Genomic DNA, 17568 nt, shown 5'->3' with positions numbered 1-17568 from the left:
GCGCTTGTGTCCTCGGCCACTTACGAGACGACTGTGTTGGTGGAGACGATGTACTCCACCTCCTTGGTCCAGGGGTTCATGAAGCTGAACCATCGGCTCCTCAGCGTGATGAAGGAGCCGTCTTTGATCTTGAACTTGTAACAGTTGGTGTTGATCTTCTCTCTCATCTGCAGCACTGTGGACAGACCCATGGACAAAGTAAGTAAACAGAAGCGGACGTATTAAAGAACATCAACATCCATGAAGTATGAATGCCCGTCCCTCAGCAGGTACCTTGTCTGTGGCACTCTGCCAGGTGGCCGATGTCGTCCTGGTGGAAATACTCATAGAAGGAGGTTCCCAGCAGCTCCTGGGGCAGGTAGGCTAGGATGGCTGTGGCTCTGAGGGAGGGGAAGACAAGACAGTGAAAGGTTTTGTTTACTTACAGCCGATGGTGTGCGGCTGCTCGCAACCCTCAAAGAAAGCAAACAAGTTCCAGACATATCGATCTGAAGCAAAAACAACTCCTGTTAAGCTTTCCTCACAGCCAGCATTTAAATGAAATCAATGTCAGCTTCAGTCTCCAGTTTACAGACACGTGTTGACTTGCGGTCAAACCGAATCAATGAATCCAGAAAACATGTAGTTAGTATCCAGCACTGAAAGGCTTACAGACCTCAACGTGTGCCCCTGCAAATGCGTCCCGCATAGGGAACTCAGCAGGTTTCAACGTGATTCTGTTTAAAATATGTAAAAAAATGTTGTTGCCCCGGTAAAAATTGTTTTGTTTATTAAATGACTTATCCCATCTGCCTTGCTCTGAAAATTACTGCAAACTGTAACTGCTGAATACTGAATTTGAGTTTGTCCCACATCACCACCTGACTAATCTCCTGTCTCCAGGGCAACTGAAATGATTGACTTACTGCTCATGAATTGCTTTATCTGCACCATTTTTGGCTGCTGATCAGTACCGCACATGAGCATCTCTCAACAGAGATGACAGAGATATGACAGGACTCCCTCGTTATCATTCTGTACATCATGTCCAACATGGCATTTTACTTGTCTCTGCTAATCAGGTAATCGTTTTAGTTGAGCCTCGTTTAAATGAAACAACTTCCAACGAATCCGGACAACTAGTTTGTCAAATCTAAAAACTTATTTCAGTATCATGTTAAATGTATCAAAGCCAACTATAATTGCAAAGTAGAAGCACTCTGAGGTGTAAAGAGACAATATAGCTTGCTTACCACAACAAAATCACTTATTGCAAAGTTGTAATAATATGCACAAGGAGTGATTGATTGCGATATCTTCTAAATCTAATCAGTTATGATTCACAACATTTCTGTATAAATCAAATGCTTGAAGGTAAAAAAAATCAAAGTCATCTATAAACATGAGAACTCAACTGCCGCATCAATGCTTGCCGTCTTCAAAAAATGCCTGCCAAAAATCCATTTTGTGTGAAAGTTTAATCTAGCGTTTGTTGTCTGTGGATGTGTTGTGACGAATTCACCCTGAGCAAGTTGATATTTTCTGCTCTCTTTTTATGAGGACACTCATCTGGAAACTTTCAATTGAGTTTTATGTGAGGAAGTCCTTCGAAAAAAAATAAGATACTTGAATATTCTATTTAAGAGACTCCCCATTTGCATTTTGCAAAGCGGTTTCGCTCTTCTTACTTTTTTTATGTAGTAACAAGAGTGAAACTTGAAGTAGGGGGAGGTGGAATCAATAAGGTCAGTCATGTGATCTGTGCATTGACAGTAGGTTTTCATTCTGCTGTCAATGCACAGATAACAACAATAACAACAGATAACCAATGGCACATTGGTTATCTGTTATTGTTATTTCTAAATGAACTCATCTGACTTTTGTGTGTCACTAACAAGGAGCAGCATTTGTAAGAGTTGATTTTTAAGTCTAATTCCCAAATCGTCAAATACTGACACTTTGGGTCGACCCCGAACCATCAACCCAAAGCGTCAGTATTTGACGACCTGGGAATGAGGTTTCAAAAAATCAACTATCTTACGAATGGGAGCTTTAACATATAAGCACTGAGTCAGTCCACCATCTTACAGCTTTGTACTGTAATCGAGAAAATGTACCTTCACAGAATGATTGAGGATCTTTTTCCTGCTCTCTAATATTCAGCCCCGTGAGAACAAAATGTAACAAACATGTTTACCACTGTTCTCACTTTGGAGTGTGTAAAGTGAAAGCTGAACTACTTAGACTTGGCACATGATGAACGTTATATTGCTATCATAAAAAGAAAAAATGGTTCAGTGGGTGACAGTTGAAGAGCAACCTCTGTCTCACCTCTGGTCTACGAAGACGAATTTGCCGTCGATGGCGTGCCGGGAGACGTACTCTGTGGGCTTCACCCTGATGTCTGCCAGGCTGGGTTGGGGGACGATGTGGGGGTGCAGGCGGCCGATGGCCACCAGGCAGCTGAGGTTGCAGCCCTCGTTGTCGGGTTCGTTGTCCTCGTCGAGACCCATCTTCGTGGGTGGCCAGCTCTTTAGGTAGCCCGTGCTGTGGATGGTGCAGAAGCTCTTGCGGTCGGCTGTAATGAGAAGACAAGTGGGGCACAGAGGCAACGCTGGGGGTTATTATTGGAAATGGACTGAGACCATCTTGGTAGGATGCCATCCCCATGCAGCGAGGATAATTGGAGATTCTTACAGTTCAGTGAACTGACTCTGACAGTGGTTATAAAAGCTGCTCCGATTGGCTGATCACATTTTTAAACTGTTACAAAACAGTATTTAGAAAAGACGTGTTTAAGAAAACAAACAGCACTCAGGGAAAAAAAACAACACTGATTAAAGAGAAGCATGTACTTCAATACAATTTCGAGGCACTTGAGCTTTACTTTCAGCTTATGTATACTTCCAATCCACGACATTTGCTGCAAATATTGTACTCCACTAAATTCATTTGCTAACCTTATCTACCTGTTACTTTGCAGATTGTATGTTAGGCCAGAGCCAAAGCAGCAAATCTTAAAATCGATCAGAGAATTGGCCAGGTAGATAACCGGTTGACTTACAGTATAAAGTATGTAGACACATTTAAATCCATGCAATCTACTTTTTTTTTATACCAACTACAATAATTGTTAGAAACAATAGCCTTTTCCCAAGTACTATTTGTATAATCTTTAACTAACTACTAACTAATACTATGAAATGATATCCTAGCTTTTTCACAAGTATGACTTGTAGGTACTGCACACTTCACAACCAAGCTTAGCGTCTGTTTACTGCTTCCCAGGAGAGTACCATTCCTCCCCAGAGAAGAAGTTTGCCCTAACAAGGTCAAAAGCCTTCACAGCGTGCTGTGGATTTTCCATTATATCACCCATAATGCTCACGCTGGGCTGAACTCCAACATTACATTACATGACTCTCGTCACAGTCTTCTTCCAACAACTACAGACAGAGTTTGTCTTTCCTCAGCTCGTCTTCACAGGATGCATCTCAGCCACGCTTTTCAGGTGTCCATCTCAACGCACTTTTATTTGAATCAATACAGCTGTCTCCACAGCCCGTGTAATGGCTTGTGTTTTACCTTAACGAGTGTAGCTACAACCTCCTTCAAGTCTATTTTCTGTCTTAAGTGTATTACTATAGTAATGATGAAGTATTGAGCTCTTGGTGCTGCCAGAACAAAGATGACCTGGACTCACACAATGTCTGGAGCATCCAGTGTAGACACAGAGGGAGGACTGTTAAAGCTGCTGCCCTGCTGGTCCCTATTCAAGTGTCCACTTTAAACAAACAAATGTTCCCTCCACGGCTGTGTGTTAAAGAACAATGACCCACTGCGGAAGGATATACTATCTTCTAGTATCTGGCCATTCACAGTTTGGTACATTCTTAAGCAATATGGATTTGATGCAGGCCGCTTTGAATGCATCATGGGCTTCACTGAAGCAGAAGAAATTTGGCAAAAACTTTTCTTCCACGAAGAGATAAAAACTTGTCCAAGAAGCAGAACTGATCTGGACATACAAGGCTGGAGGATTTTACACTGGCTCAACCACCTTGAATACAAAAAAAAACCTGCGTATACCATAATTTTATTAATGAATGACCGGCCGATGGCATCCGTTTACGTGAATGTTGCAGAATAGTTTGTTGGTTTATGTTCAATAAGACTATAAAAGAGTGGATCAAATACTTGGTGCTAACATAGAAGATATCACAAAGTGCCTCTGAGGAGTTTGGAGTTTATAACATGACTGAACATCATTTCTTCCCACTGGGAAACACAACGCATGACATCAGAGGGAGAATATTAAAGTTTCCCCTGATGAAATATTCAGTTAGACACTAAAACTTCATTCAACATGGATGGTGACACGGCCGATCTGGGTTGCGTGACTGAGCTGGAGTGGACTGCGAATATTCCTCTAACTATAAAGACACTTAGTTCACACTCCAGTTCACCCCATCAGCGACTAAGCAGAGTGACATGCGGCCAGCCATATGTTACTTCACTTTCAGGCCACTGCAGCACGGATGACGCAACTGGCTGGATAGAAAACGGAAGTGCTCCAGGAAAACAGCCCTCTCAAAATTGATGAAGCTTGAGTGTCATTAGCAGACAATAATTTCATGTTGATCTGAATCATGCTGGATGTGGTTTCGGTGCATTATGGGTCGAGTGACTCTTCCGTCGTGTATAAGGGAACTACAAAAGTTGTTTCCCGTTTTTGTGTGTGTGTGTTATATGTCACTTATGTTTCAGTGTGTAAATGCATTAAAACTGACTACAAGTCTGTTTTTCAACATCATCTATAACTTACATTTTTAATCTCTCTGCACAGTGTCCCACCCCGAAAGTGATGTAACACTGCACCGCTAGTGCTCTGCGACATTCATCACCTCTGGAATCCCATTGTGGGCAAGGCTGGCTTGTGGCGCTTTCAGAAATTATTTAACTTTTCAGTAAAGTTTGGTGTTTGCCCGTTTACTGTGGTTCATCTGGGCCGGTGTGAAAACTGCCCCTAGACCTCTGAGCTACACAAACGGACTGAGACTGCAGAAAAAGGGGAAGCTTATTCCACTCTGGTGCGTTTTATTTGTAGTCTGAAAACGGAGCAGACCAACCAGTGTTATGTGACAGTGGATAATGACTGATTTTAGCACAAATTCAAAAGCTAAACTATTTTGAAATCCTCTGATGGCGCACCACCATGGAGGCAATCTCATATGGAGTTTGTATAAGTGGTGTAAATATTTACGCAGGGATGGTTCTGTAACCATGGTAACATGTATGCGTGGCAGCACTTGAAGGTCTCACCTAGAAGTGAAAAAGAGTTTAAAAAAAGAGGGCAATTCATTGCTTCAAGCAGTGTCTTATTAAAAAGTGAGTGAAGTTTAATAGCCACTACAGTAACTTACTCTACCCATTTTATCATTATTAACATTATAATGCCGAGAATCCATCATTCCATTACTCTTAGCAACAACACAGAACTGCAGGTGTGAAAGCTCCCTCATTTTCCATAATCTGCCAACAATTACTGCGGCGAGTTCTACTCCGATTACAGAAGACACCTCATCATTTAGTGCTATATTACATCACCCTGGGCAGGATATAATTGCCTTTTTATAACCCATTCTTTGGCTGTGGTCAGAGGTAGCAACATTCAACAGCTTAAGAGCTCTACAAAGTGCTGCTGCAGTGCTGAGTTGAGTCTTTTTCACTTCGGTACATTTTAGGTACAAGTGAAATGATGGCTGTTTGAATTCTTTAAAAGCTAGGGAAAGGTTCTTCAATGCTTCCTTTAGTACCTCCTTTAGAAGTGACCATCCTTTATGAAAAAGAAGCAGATAATTCTGTCCAACAATTCCTTAAGGTCAGCAACATTGAAATCGGGCACCATTCGGCCATTCGCATAAACAAACAATCAACTTCTCACATTAAACATTCAGCCTGTATCAGCCCTAACTAATAAAGCATACTCAAGTTATCATTGTATTATTAATTTAGTTGTGTGCTGGTTTCCAAAGCTATCACATACAGAGGCTCATGATCAGATCATAATTTCATTATCATTATTTTCATACAATCACACTACTGTAATCTGAAGATGTTTTACACTACAGCAAACAGCAAAACTGTATGCCACAGCAATTTCAAAGTCAGCAACAAGGAACTGATGCATGAAAAATGCCATGAGATAATGAGGGAGAGACGGCGCATGGATGGTGTTCAAAATGTGACCCACGACCAGCTCAGGCCATGTACCAAACTGCCCCCCCCCCCCGTCTTCCTTGGCATCGTTTCAAGAATATTTGCGTCCAAATGGATTCATTGTAAACGACTCAACACGCTGTAGTTCATATTCCAGCCTATAGGTGGTGCTTGAAATTCACCAAAAACCAAGAAGAAGAGAGGAAGCACGCGCATAAAGCTTGCGCACTGTATACAAACAGACAGTAGAAGGAGAAACCGAACACAACAAGAAGACGAAAATGGCTAGTGCAAGGAAACCAGAATCATTTGTGTGGACCGATAATGAGGTCGAACTGCTGCTGTGACTCACACTCGACTACAAGGCGAGGTAGGCTCAATATCTTCTGCGGCACAAACACAAGCACGTAGTCCGCCATTGGTGTCATTCTTGTTATGAGATGTTGTGGGGGTAAGAGGTCGAAGGTTAGAGGTCGAGGGGCGGGGGGATGCCGTCATCGATACGCAAAGTATGCGGATTCGCTGTAAGAGCAGCGTTTTCAGAATTTTTCCACCCTGAGAACAGGTTTCAAAAAAGTGCGTTTTCAGGATCCATGTGAACAATCAGCCAAAACTATGAAAAACATGTGCGTTTACACACAAAAGTGTTTTCATGTGGATGGCCCCTCAGTCTAGTTCAGCCTATGATAATGCCCGTGCTTCATTATTGAGGATGCAGATTGTGCATAGAGGAGATGAGAGCATAGGCCTAATGCTGTTAACAGAGAGTCCAGTCTGTGGTATATTCATACACTTCATTGAGCTATAGAGTAACATTAGTCTTTCGTGATCAAACTACATTTTTGTTAACATTTCGGTTCATATAAACGATCCCTCTCTCTCGACCTTCACTTCTCTTGTCTTCTCTCTCTCCATCTACTGTGAGTCTTGCATCACACTACACTATGTATTTGGGTTCTCTCAGCGCAGCAGTTTTCCTAAATCCTTATGAATTCTCCTCCATCTTTCCTTGACAACATGACTTTTACCATCAGGGTTAAGTAGAAGCGTTTAGGAAAGGAATTAGTAGGTGACAATTCCACCTCATTAAATGCATTAATAAATGTATTGACTTAAAGAGGCCAACTTCCTCGGTTGTGCAATGCAGATGCTCTAGTGCTCACTGAGGTGTGATTCCTGGTTCTAATAAGGATGTGCCTCTAAAAATAGAACAAGAGGAACAGCAGGAAATGAGGGCTTTCTCTCTCATAAGAAGGCTGGAAACATTAAAAAAAAAAAAAAAAAAAAAAAAAGTGTCTAAGGATGTGAGGAAAAGGCTGAAGGTAGAGAGGAGCCCTTGACTGGCACTCGAGATGAAAACTGACGGGGAGACGCTTGAGAAGCACAAAGCTGCAAAAAGAGGGCTGCCTGAAAGGCAGACTTGCATTTTAGGGCAGGTGGAAGAGGACTGCGGTTAATTCTCATTTTCATTCATGTTTGAGGAGAACAGTGCTGTACCTTTTTTCTTTGAGCAGGTGGAGGGAAAGTCTTTGTCCTCTACTTTCACTGAGGGCCTGTTGCACTTCATCCTGCAGAAAAACGACCGTCTGGCTCCAGAACAGAGTCTAGATGGACCGGGGGCGATGTCTGTCTTCACCGGGAGGCCAGCTACAAATACACACACACACACACACACACAATACAGTTAACACACCAACAATATTACATATTTTTATATTCTCTCTATATATAGATAGATATATATACTGTCTGTAATGTTCTTCCTTTTTTCAGCCTTCACAATCGCACAGAAATAGCATAAGGAGAAAACCCATTCTGATAATGTACCCATCAGTCCGACACCTTCTACAGACCTGTAGCCAAATTCGATTATTCCTTATATTTTCACTGCCTCCATTTTAAGTCTTCAATGACGCCCATTTCAGCCATTTTCCCCAAGCTGTGCTTGCACTTATGAAAAAAAAAACACTGGTTTTTCCATTAAGAAAATGTATTTTGCTATTTATAGTCCCCGGTCTCCTGTCAGGAGGTTCAATTTTACGCCATTTCATTGTCAAAAATTCTTACCTACTTTAACTAATATTAAATCAGACTTCCATCACTGCTTTGTACATTTTTTTTTGCCAAATAAAAAAAAACTTAAGCTTGTATATCTGAGAAGAACGTCAAATCATGCTATTGTTTGCAATGGATACTTGTACCAGAACCTGAATCTTTAGCCAGAGCAACAAATGTACTCATTTAATACTCCGTTAATGTCCTAGTTTTGCTTCAAAGTACAGCTCAAACACAACAGGGATGTAAAGCTGCAGCAAAGCAGTTTTTTTTTTGTTTAAAATGACTAACAATAGTCAGTACAACTAGGAGCTGAAATCCACTATAAATAATTGTACTGACGTCAGAAGGCAGCCTTGAGATTGCTGACTTCTATACTTTCCCTTGGTATCATGAGGACACCACAGATTAAGATGTAAGATGAGGGTGGAGGGAAGAGAACACAAGAGATCAGCAAAAATCAGTTCCTGATGCCGCACGACATACTTTTAGCGTCAATGAGCCTCTCTCGCGGGGCGGTATCAGAAGAGGACAGCTGCTCTTTGACCTTGGCAATGTCCTTGGGGTGAAGGTAGTCAAACAGGCTCTGACCTATCAGATCGTTCTGGAGACGGTGGGTAAATCGGAGACAGAGAGAGAACAGAGGGAATGAAGTGAGGGGAGATTAAAAAAACAACAACAATATGGACAAGTACAGAAGAAGCAACAAAAACACTGACTTCTACACACAACTTATAATGCTAACTGATGTCTCTGAGGTCAGTGCTGCGGTTTTTAATTCTTCAATTAGTTGATGCTGCAGCCTTTCTAGGAAACTGCAAAGCAACTTAAATCTTTAATCCAAAACTGAGCTGCTTAGACAAAATTTCCAACTCTAGTGAAAAAGTTGTGATCACCTGCTGCTTTAATTAGTTTATTCATGGTGTTGAAATTCGGCTCATTTGCAAGAATCCTTTTTCATCGTCTTTTCCGGTAATACAAGGTCACCACTACAAGCACATGTGTTATTTGCATAATATCTAACAAAGAAAGAGTTTCAAATATGCGACATACTAAGTCCTTCATGGTGGAGTGGATTTAACAATATCTGAATGCGGCTACAAAGCAACGGCAGCCTTTTGAGAAATGGCACACATGACTTTTTACTCCAATGCACAAACACTGTCAGCAGCTTACCTGGCTGTAGTTAAGAATCTTGTACACAGATTCAGAAACAAAGAGGATCTTTCCACGGTCACAGCCGACTACAAACAGGAAGCCGTCTGCAGCCTGTTAAAATAAAAAGGTAAATTGAATAAAAAGTGAAAAAAATACTGAATTGAGAATGTTACATGTTGCGCTACACGGTCCATTTGTGTTCTTTGTAATTACAGTTGTGGCATGCCGTCACTCACCCGTAGTATCAAGTGCTTCAGTTCATCATCTGAGAGGAAGGAGGGCTTGTAGTTGGCCTCTGTGTATGGGTTGGATGCACCTGCACACAACAGTTAACACATATCAAATCTGTGCTGTAGACGGTCAGTGGGGTTGTTGATCAGTAGGAGTCCATTTTCCTGTGCTTTCTTTAGAGAAAGCCCTTCAAGTGATGACAACACATTGTGTTCTCCAACTCAAACGTAAACTTTAAAGAAAATCTCACAGCATATCGAAAAATGCCAATAACAATTTCCCTGAGATGAATATGACATGAAAAAAAAGTCCTGTTTGTGTAGACTGACTGTTTGATTAAGTAAGTATTCGCTGTACCTCTATATCTGATTGTTCCATTCATGAATAGTAGGATAGTAGAATAGAAAATCCACAATTCCATTATTAATTTCTTTTTTTTTTTCCCAGCACTGACTGCTATGAAATTGTTATACTAACATCTGGATTTGTAAAGGTCAACAGAGCGCTGGTTTTATGACTCGACAACTGTTATTTATACTCGGAAATTCTTCTTTAAAAGGTTAGGGTATTCATCACATAGAGGATTTTATAATAGTTTGGCTTTAAAATTTGTGCTTAAATCACTCCATTATCCACTGTCACATAACACTGTGGTTGGTCTGCTCTCTTTTCAGACTACAAATACAACGCATCAGAGTGGAATAGGCTTCCCTTTTTTCTGTACAAATCACTTATCTCTGACAATGTTATCAGTTCTGATATGAGTAGATTCTCTTCTCAACGTAGTAGTATGTTAGCAGTATTATTTTCAGGAAATCAACATCCGTATTTTTGCAGGTATTTTAACTAGCTTTAAAACCCGTTTTAAATTAAGATCCAATTTCACTTCTTCACAGGCTCCGAGTATAGTAATTTACTACTCATTTATGGTCCCAACCACAGCTTCCTAAGACTCTCATACATTGAGCCATCCTCCCGTAATCAGCAATTTTACTAATTAATCCTAACCTCTGAGTGTCTTCATGTGCTGGACGGCCATACGCAGGACTGTCAGCTTGTCTAGCTTGCGGGACATGGCATTACAGGTGGGCACCAGTGACGCCAGCTCGTCGATGAAGCTGTTCATCTTGTCCCTGCGACGCTTCTCGATCTGGCTGTGAGCCTCTCTGCGGAGGAAGAAGCAGCAGACATTAACAGATGGTGGTTGTGCGCTGAAAAATCCCTTTTCCCCTCGCTGTGATGAATCCAGAATACAAGTGGTTTTGGTGGCATTTCACCTGTTGTATAAACGACAGAATCCTAGCAGGAAATGCAAAATCAGGCAGTCATTCTTCAATGGGCTGCATTCTTGCACTGCGGATTATCTCTCACAACACGATCTTATCTGACATGATAAAAATCAGCTAGCTCAAAGCTAAGAACACTGCTCTCTGAAGAGGAAATGGCAACTTTTTGGTGAGTCTGGACTGTTAAAACACATCGGACTCGTCTGTCCTGCCTGCCGACTGCAACTGAAGGGAGAATGCTTGACCATCAAGAGAAAGTGAGCTTGCTATTTGGTATGCTCTTACAGGCCCCTAGTTCCACATAATGCTCGGATCTATACACTTCATTGTATAAAGTTTCTTATCATCAACGTACACAAAGCCCCAATCAGGCAGAGTGATATTTAATTCATGTAAAAGAGATTAGAAGTCAGGGGGAATGTGACATGGAGAAAGAGAGAGAACGAGAGGGAGGTTTTTATACCTGGCATTCTTAATCCGGCCCTGCTGGTCACTGCAAAGACAAATAGAGAAATAAGAATTAAGAATAAAACTTGAAGGTTTGAGGTTTAAATTCAAGGGGAAGGAAGTATTAAAAAGAGTGAGGAGTGGAAAGGAAGGGAGGGAGGAAGGGAGGGAGGAAGGGAGGAAGGGAGGGAAGGAGGGAGGGAGCGGGGCCTCGGCTAACCTCACAGGTTCTGTAACCAACCTCATTTAGCGGTTTAACAGCATCAAAGCTTATGCAACAAGCGTAATGCTCTGAGGTTATTTTTAACTGTACAGTCTGTTGACTGGTGTGATACATATGATGACGTCATTTTGATTAAACCTGTTTGCATTCTCTCTCTGACACACTGGTATTTAATCAGTGGCACAATGAGTAGAATTTCCACCTCACACCCACTAGAAATGACTCGCACACGATTTCTTGATTTTCCAGATATGAGCAGATTAAAAAGAAGAATGACACTTAATATGTTTTCAGCTTTGAGAATAGAGTTTTATCAAAAGGCTTCAGTTGTCCCGTGTCTCTCTGACATCATTCAAACTCAGCTTAAAATGTCAGTTTACCAAATGTACAATTTTATTTGCCCATATTGTGAGATATCCATCTCAGATTCCTGCTTACGAACCAATACAAAAGAGGTGAATTTAATGTCACTGGTGGAATTTGCAGCAGTGTTTCTTTCCAGAAACCCTGAGCCTCATACGAGGACATTTTTGTCCCTCTAACAGACTTTTTACCTCAGTAAAGGAGGTTATGTTTTCAGCCATGTCCATTTGCTGGTTGGTTGGTTTGTCAGCAGGATTACACAAAAACTACTTAACAGATTTACAGGAAACTTGGATGGAGAATGGGTCTTGGACAAGAATATACACCATTAACTTTTGGTGCGTATAAAGGAGACGGGGGATCCAGGATTTTCTTTTCTCACGTTCTTTAACATTGGAGATTTTTCAACACTTTTGTTAATTTCTCAGGGAATAATGCATGGATCATGATGAAAAACCTCAGGCATATTTAGCCAGCTGGTATTGATAATTGAGTACAATTTGATGTTGATCATAGATCTGGTCAGCTTCAATTATGGTTTAGCAGTAATAGGTGGTTTCAATTTAGAGTGACACAGGACTATTGAGATGATATTGGATTAGTTTTGATTGAATTAAAGGGGGCTTTTTGGCCCTGGTAAATGTATGTGCTCTACTGAAGTTACTATACTAGCAAATTTATATTAATGACTCTGTTCAAAAAGCCTGTTCGTGAGTTAGTCTGTGTACCGGAAGATAAATCATTTGCATAATTGAAGCACGCAAGTTTCTATGTAATGCCACATAGTGCCCTCTATTGCAGGCAGCACTATGTCATTATCAGAGCTGTACAGGCAGAAATAAATATTGGAATGTTACGGTTTGACGTTAATTGACAAAATAAAGGCAATTGTAATTGTTGAGATAAAAAAGAAAATCCTAAAAATTCCTAATTCATTTACATACAAGTATTTTTTCGGATTTAGAGGGTCGTCGGCGAAAAATCTGTTAAAGGACTGTTACAGATTTCATACAGTCAGAAGAAAGTATGCCCATTGGAAACGGTTGACTGTGAGGTCTGTGAATCATCACAGTAACCAGAAGAGAGATTTTCTGTGAAGTTTAAATGTAATTTTTCAATCATGTGAGCGCCGCAAACCAATTCCACTCCGCTTCATTGTATTGGTTTATCGTTAGACATCTCCAGAGATGGATCTTGGACAAATAAACCAAAACTATCTGCTTGATAGTTATCAGTAGGGTTACTTTAAGTGAGGAAATATGTTTTTTATGATTTGATCATCTGAGCAGCAGGGAACTGTATACAACTGCAGGAAATACAACAGTCATGAAGATTCAAGCACCCCTGCCCTATCTCCATGGTAATGATGGCCTCTTACCTTCCCAGTTTATCTTTGTCTGGGTCCATGTCACTGAGGAAGAGAGAAGACAGGAGTTGCTAGCTTTCAGTAAGAACATCAGAGAACATTCAAAGGAGGGTGTATAGCACTTAATGGTTCACTGGGTTCAGAAGGTTTGTTTTCAGTCAATTCAATATTTCATGGTGCAAAATCAATCCAGGATATTTCGGATTTTCATCAATTAAACTCTGCCAAATCTATTAAGAGCCAGTCATGTTTGAACTTACTCAAATGAGAAGCCATCGATTCTGCAAGGAAAGACAAATGTAACAATTAGTTTCTGCCATCAAGGTATTGAGAAATGTGACTATGTACAATGAGGAAGGTGACAGTGTTTAATAGTGCACATATTTTCAGTGGGGACTGTGACAGGTGCTGAACGGTCACAACAATTAAAGCAAGGTAAATTATGAACTGTGGTTCTGCATCAGTCATGAGGTTAATGAGGCAGTGCTTTCCTTTTCTTTCCTTCCTTCATTCTGTCTTTCTGTCCTTCTTTTCATCTTCTTTTTCCTTCCTCTCTCTTTTCATCAGTCTGTCTTTCCTCTTTCTTGTCTACCTCCCCCCCCCCTTATTTCTGTCTTTCTTTCATTCCTGTATTTCTTCCTTCCTGGTCCCCTACTTTCCTCCTTTCCATTTTCAAGGATAATTTTTCTTTGCAATCATCCTCATTCTCTGTCATTTTTCTTGTTCTGTCTTTTCCCAATTGTTCTTTTTCCCTCTTTTCTCTCCTTCCCTGTGTCCTTACTGGTAGTCTGTGGAGCTGCCCTTCCTCTTCCGGGTGTAGTCCATGCCAGGTGTGCTAATGGAGCTGGAGATGAGGTCAGTGGAGCCAGGGGACATGAAGTCAGTCATTGTAGACGAGATGTCCATCCTTTGGTCTGCCATTAGGTCCTCTGCAGAGCAAAGACAAAAAATAACCTTGATTATTCAGCCAAACCATTCTTAAACGCCTTTTTTAAATTGAGTAGGTATAAAATAAATGGAGTAGATTTGATTTGTAATATCTGACAATTGTTATCTTACTGTCGGAGGGTCAAAGCCTTTAGGAGTGGAAATGAAATAAAAAGTGTGATATTCTCTGAAGACACACTTCCTTTATGTTTGTTTACATGGCAACAAAACATGAAATGTGCAAGCTCTGGTGTCAACAGATAAAGAAAACTCAAAAACAAAGGGCAACACTGACAGTTTCCATGGACATCAATGAACACACACATCAACAGAAGAAATGTAAATAACATACAATGGACAGTCACTCTAAGGACAACATGCAAAAAGGAACTGGATCCGAAAGCACTCAAGTATGAATCATGAGGGGCTGTTGAGCGAAAGGGGTGCCCGTTCAAATATGTAAATACACTGTCCACTAATAACCAAAACATGTGCAGGGTTAGTCACGTTCTCTTCACCGATTGCGGAAGTGGGTGACAAGGAATCTCTGTAAGAGTTAAGGCGGCCTCTGTGCTTGGGCGAGTGCCGGGCATGCAGACACAAGTTTTCGGGGCAAAGACAAAATAAATCTTCCCAAACAATTAAGAGAACTGATATATGGAAGGAAATCAAGGATAATACACGTCCTCCCACAGGGTGGGTCAAAAACACATGCTGTTGTAACAGGGAGTGTCCCTGTTTAAAGGCTGAACATTATGACATCACACTCACCACAGATGTTCATCACAGCGTCTGTGTTAAAATCATCTCCTTCCATCCACTCTAGAGCCCTCAACTGTGAACACACAAAGACATCACGTTTGCAAATAACTGTCAGCCCCAGCAGGATTCATTCTGAAAATGCAAAGACTTCACATTTAAAGGAGGGGAAAAAAAAAACACACAAAGAAAACACAGACACACAGTTACAGTTGCCTGGACACATGCGGCAAACAGCAAGCCATCTAGGTCAAACGTGGAGGAAGAATAAACAGGAAGCCACAGTTGTCTCAGTAACTTCATCTATAGAAATACTGTACGTTATGGTTATTATTCTCCAAGGAGATTTAGGTCAAACAATATCAATTACATGAAAGAAGTTAATCTTATTTCATTAGTAATAGTAATGTGCCATGTGTCCCTTATCTAAGCCCAGAAAACCTTTAACTGGTATTTCCTCCACTGAATCTGACCATTTTTTTTTATGTACAATAACTACATCAAGATATGATGAAAACTAGTCAGGACACTGTGAGCTTACTGAATGGTACTTGCCCGGACACTTTTGCGTCACGTGCACTGATAAAAGCATTATTCTATTGGCCTGTCGTATCAACAAAAGTGTTTGCTGTGTTTCACTGCCAATTCTGGTTATTAATTTTAAGTCTGTTTCACCTTTGAACAAGAAATGTTCTCTGCAGCACCTGGAACCACACCCAAAAGTGATGTCACAGCTTACTGACACACCCTGTAGTGCACTGTACTTAATGTGTGCATGCAAACATAACTAATGGTGTATAAAAAGTAACACATGACAAGTTTGTTGAGGAGAAAAATCACTGAGGACATAACACATTTACTTAAATGGGCCATTTTTTTTTTTTACTAACACTAAGTAGATATTGACCTAGTGTAGGTCTAAAAACAATACTGATTCGACAAATAGCTGCCGTACATCAGCCTCATAGATGAGTCAGCATAAAGCTCTTTACTCTCCAGTACAGTAAATACCAGCCAGCAGCATGGATTAACAACAGTGGGCTTTCATGGCTTGTCAGACTCAAAGATATATGGATGTATAATGGAGATGGAAACGTACTGGGTGGGTATACATATTTGCAATTCCAAATAGCTTATTTCAACTGTTAGCCAAATTTTATCATGTATTTACACAAACAATTGGCTGTTCAGTGACTGATTTTTTTCTTCACTCTGGATGATAACAAAAATCCACCTATTTAAAAACATCTGACTAAAAAAAAACAAAACAATGACCGTCAAGCTTATGATACATTGCTCAGAATCAACAGAGCAGAATGTAATAGTGCCAAAGGGGATTATTTGTTTTCAGGGAAGGCGAGCTTTCAGTACATGACCCTAAACGCGAGAGGATGAATATGTAAAACTGTCTTCATTTTCAGTTCATATATTCAACTCTGAGGTACTTCTTACATGAGTCACACTCATGCATAAGGATAAGTGGGCAGCCTTCGTCGGTTCAAATTCAGCTCTCTGAAATATGAGGGGGAGCTGCCTGTGCATGGAGAGCAGGGTTGCTTCACTTACCTGGATAGGAAACTGGAACAGGTCTCCGAGATGGGCCTGGTACCGTCTGGATCAGTCTGGTCTGCTCCGTTCTGATCTGATCCGAGTCTGGTTTGATTCAGGCTGACCTACTTTCATCCACTTTGATGTGGTCAATCTGCACCAATATGATCTGATCTTTAAGCAGCTGGTGCGTCCTGTATACACCTGGAGCGAGACAAAGAGAATAGTCAGGTGTGAATCTAATCTTTCATGGACAAAATGTAGGCTAATACATCAGAAAATATAAACAACACCACATCAATACACAACATCAGAAAAATTGACTGAAAGCAAATTATGGAACACAAAAACAGAAGAACGCCTTATGTTCACTTCTGACCTGAAAACTGTCAGAACAGAATCTGGGCTAATTGGATCATTTCCTGAAAGTGCATTAACTAGCAGCTAAATGCATTCTCAGTTTCAGCTTGTATGCAAACCTGAATTTACATGGTTACTGCTCTTTGATGTTAACACTTGAAATCACAATTACCTTCTCAAAAACTTGAAATCTCTTCCATTCATGACTTCCTTAATAGCAGAATTACTCTGATCTTATAAACATGTGAATACGTTCCAAATAAATTACCTCCAACTTGGAACAGTGTTCTCAACCTTTCGCTTTTGCGACCTCACAAATACACTCTAAATCTATTTTTATTATATTATTGGCAGAGCCAGTATAATGTAAAAACCATTCCCCAGGCTAAAATATGTCATTTGATTTTTTTCCAAACAAACATCTGGTGAGCCCTGGAAATTATCTCCCAACCGCACTGGGGGTCCAAGCCCACAGGTTGAGACTTAGAAGACACAAAGGCGAAAAATGTTTTGGCACTTTCTTCTCTAGTCTTCTCGTTTTAGAGGGTTTCTGAAAAGACATGAAGCCCATAACAGGCTGCAAATGCACATCAGGAACTGCTGCAGACAGCCCAGCTGGTTCTGATAGTGATGGCTGTAAGATAGTC

The 17568-nt window shown here is 40.7% G+C and overlaps 1 protein-coding gene across 3 annotated transcripts in view; it reads right to left on the bottom strand.

The window, feature by feature from the left end:
- Positions 1-17568, bottom strand: part of bmal1a (basic helix-loop-helix ARNT like 1a) — a 32591-nt gene that overhangs the window by 7026 nt on the left and 7997 nt on the right. For 2 of the 3 annotated variants that reach the window (XM_030425852.1, XM_030425854.1), the window contains exons 2-15: positions 16580-16765; positions 15026-15089; positions 14109-14256; positions 13588-13608; positions 13340-13372; positions 11392-11421; positions 10651-10808; positions 9648-9727; positions 9430-9522; positions 8740-8857; positions 7696-7845; positions 2311-2557; positions 274-380; positions 25-175 (exon numbers count right to left, since the gene is read on the bottom strand). In XM_030425852.1, coding sequence (XP_030281712.1) covers positions 25-175; positions 274-380; positions 2311-2557; positions 7696-7845; positions 8740-8857; positions 9430-9522; positions 9648-9727; positions 10651-10808; positions 11392-11421; positions 13340-13372; positions 13588-13608; positions 14109-14256; positions 15026-15071 — 1382 coding nt within the window. In that variant the 5' untranslated portion in view covers positions 15072-15089; positions 16580-16765. The remainder of the gene's footprint in view (positions 1-24; positions 176-273; positions 381-2310; positions 2558-7695; positions 7846-8739; positions 8858-9429; positions 9523-9647; positions 9728-10650; positions 10809-11391; positions 11422-13339; positions 13373-13587; positions 13609-14108; positions 14257-15025; positions 15090-16579; positions 16766-17568) is intronic. The other variant, XM_030425855.1, reaches the window with a different exon arrangement.

Source organism: Sparus aurata, chromosome 8 (assembly GCF_900880675.1).
Source record: "Sparus aurata chromosome 8, fSpaAur1.1, whole genome shotgun sequence".
Taxonomy (NCBI): Eukaryota; Metazoa; Chordata; class Actinopteri; order Spariformes; family Sparidae; genus Sparus; species Sparus aurata.
Note: the sequence above shows the minus strand (reverse complement) of the source record. Positions and strands in the feature narration are given on the sequence as shown.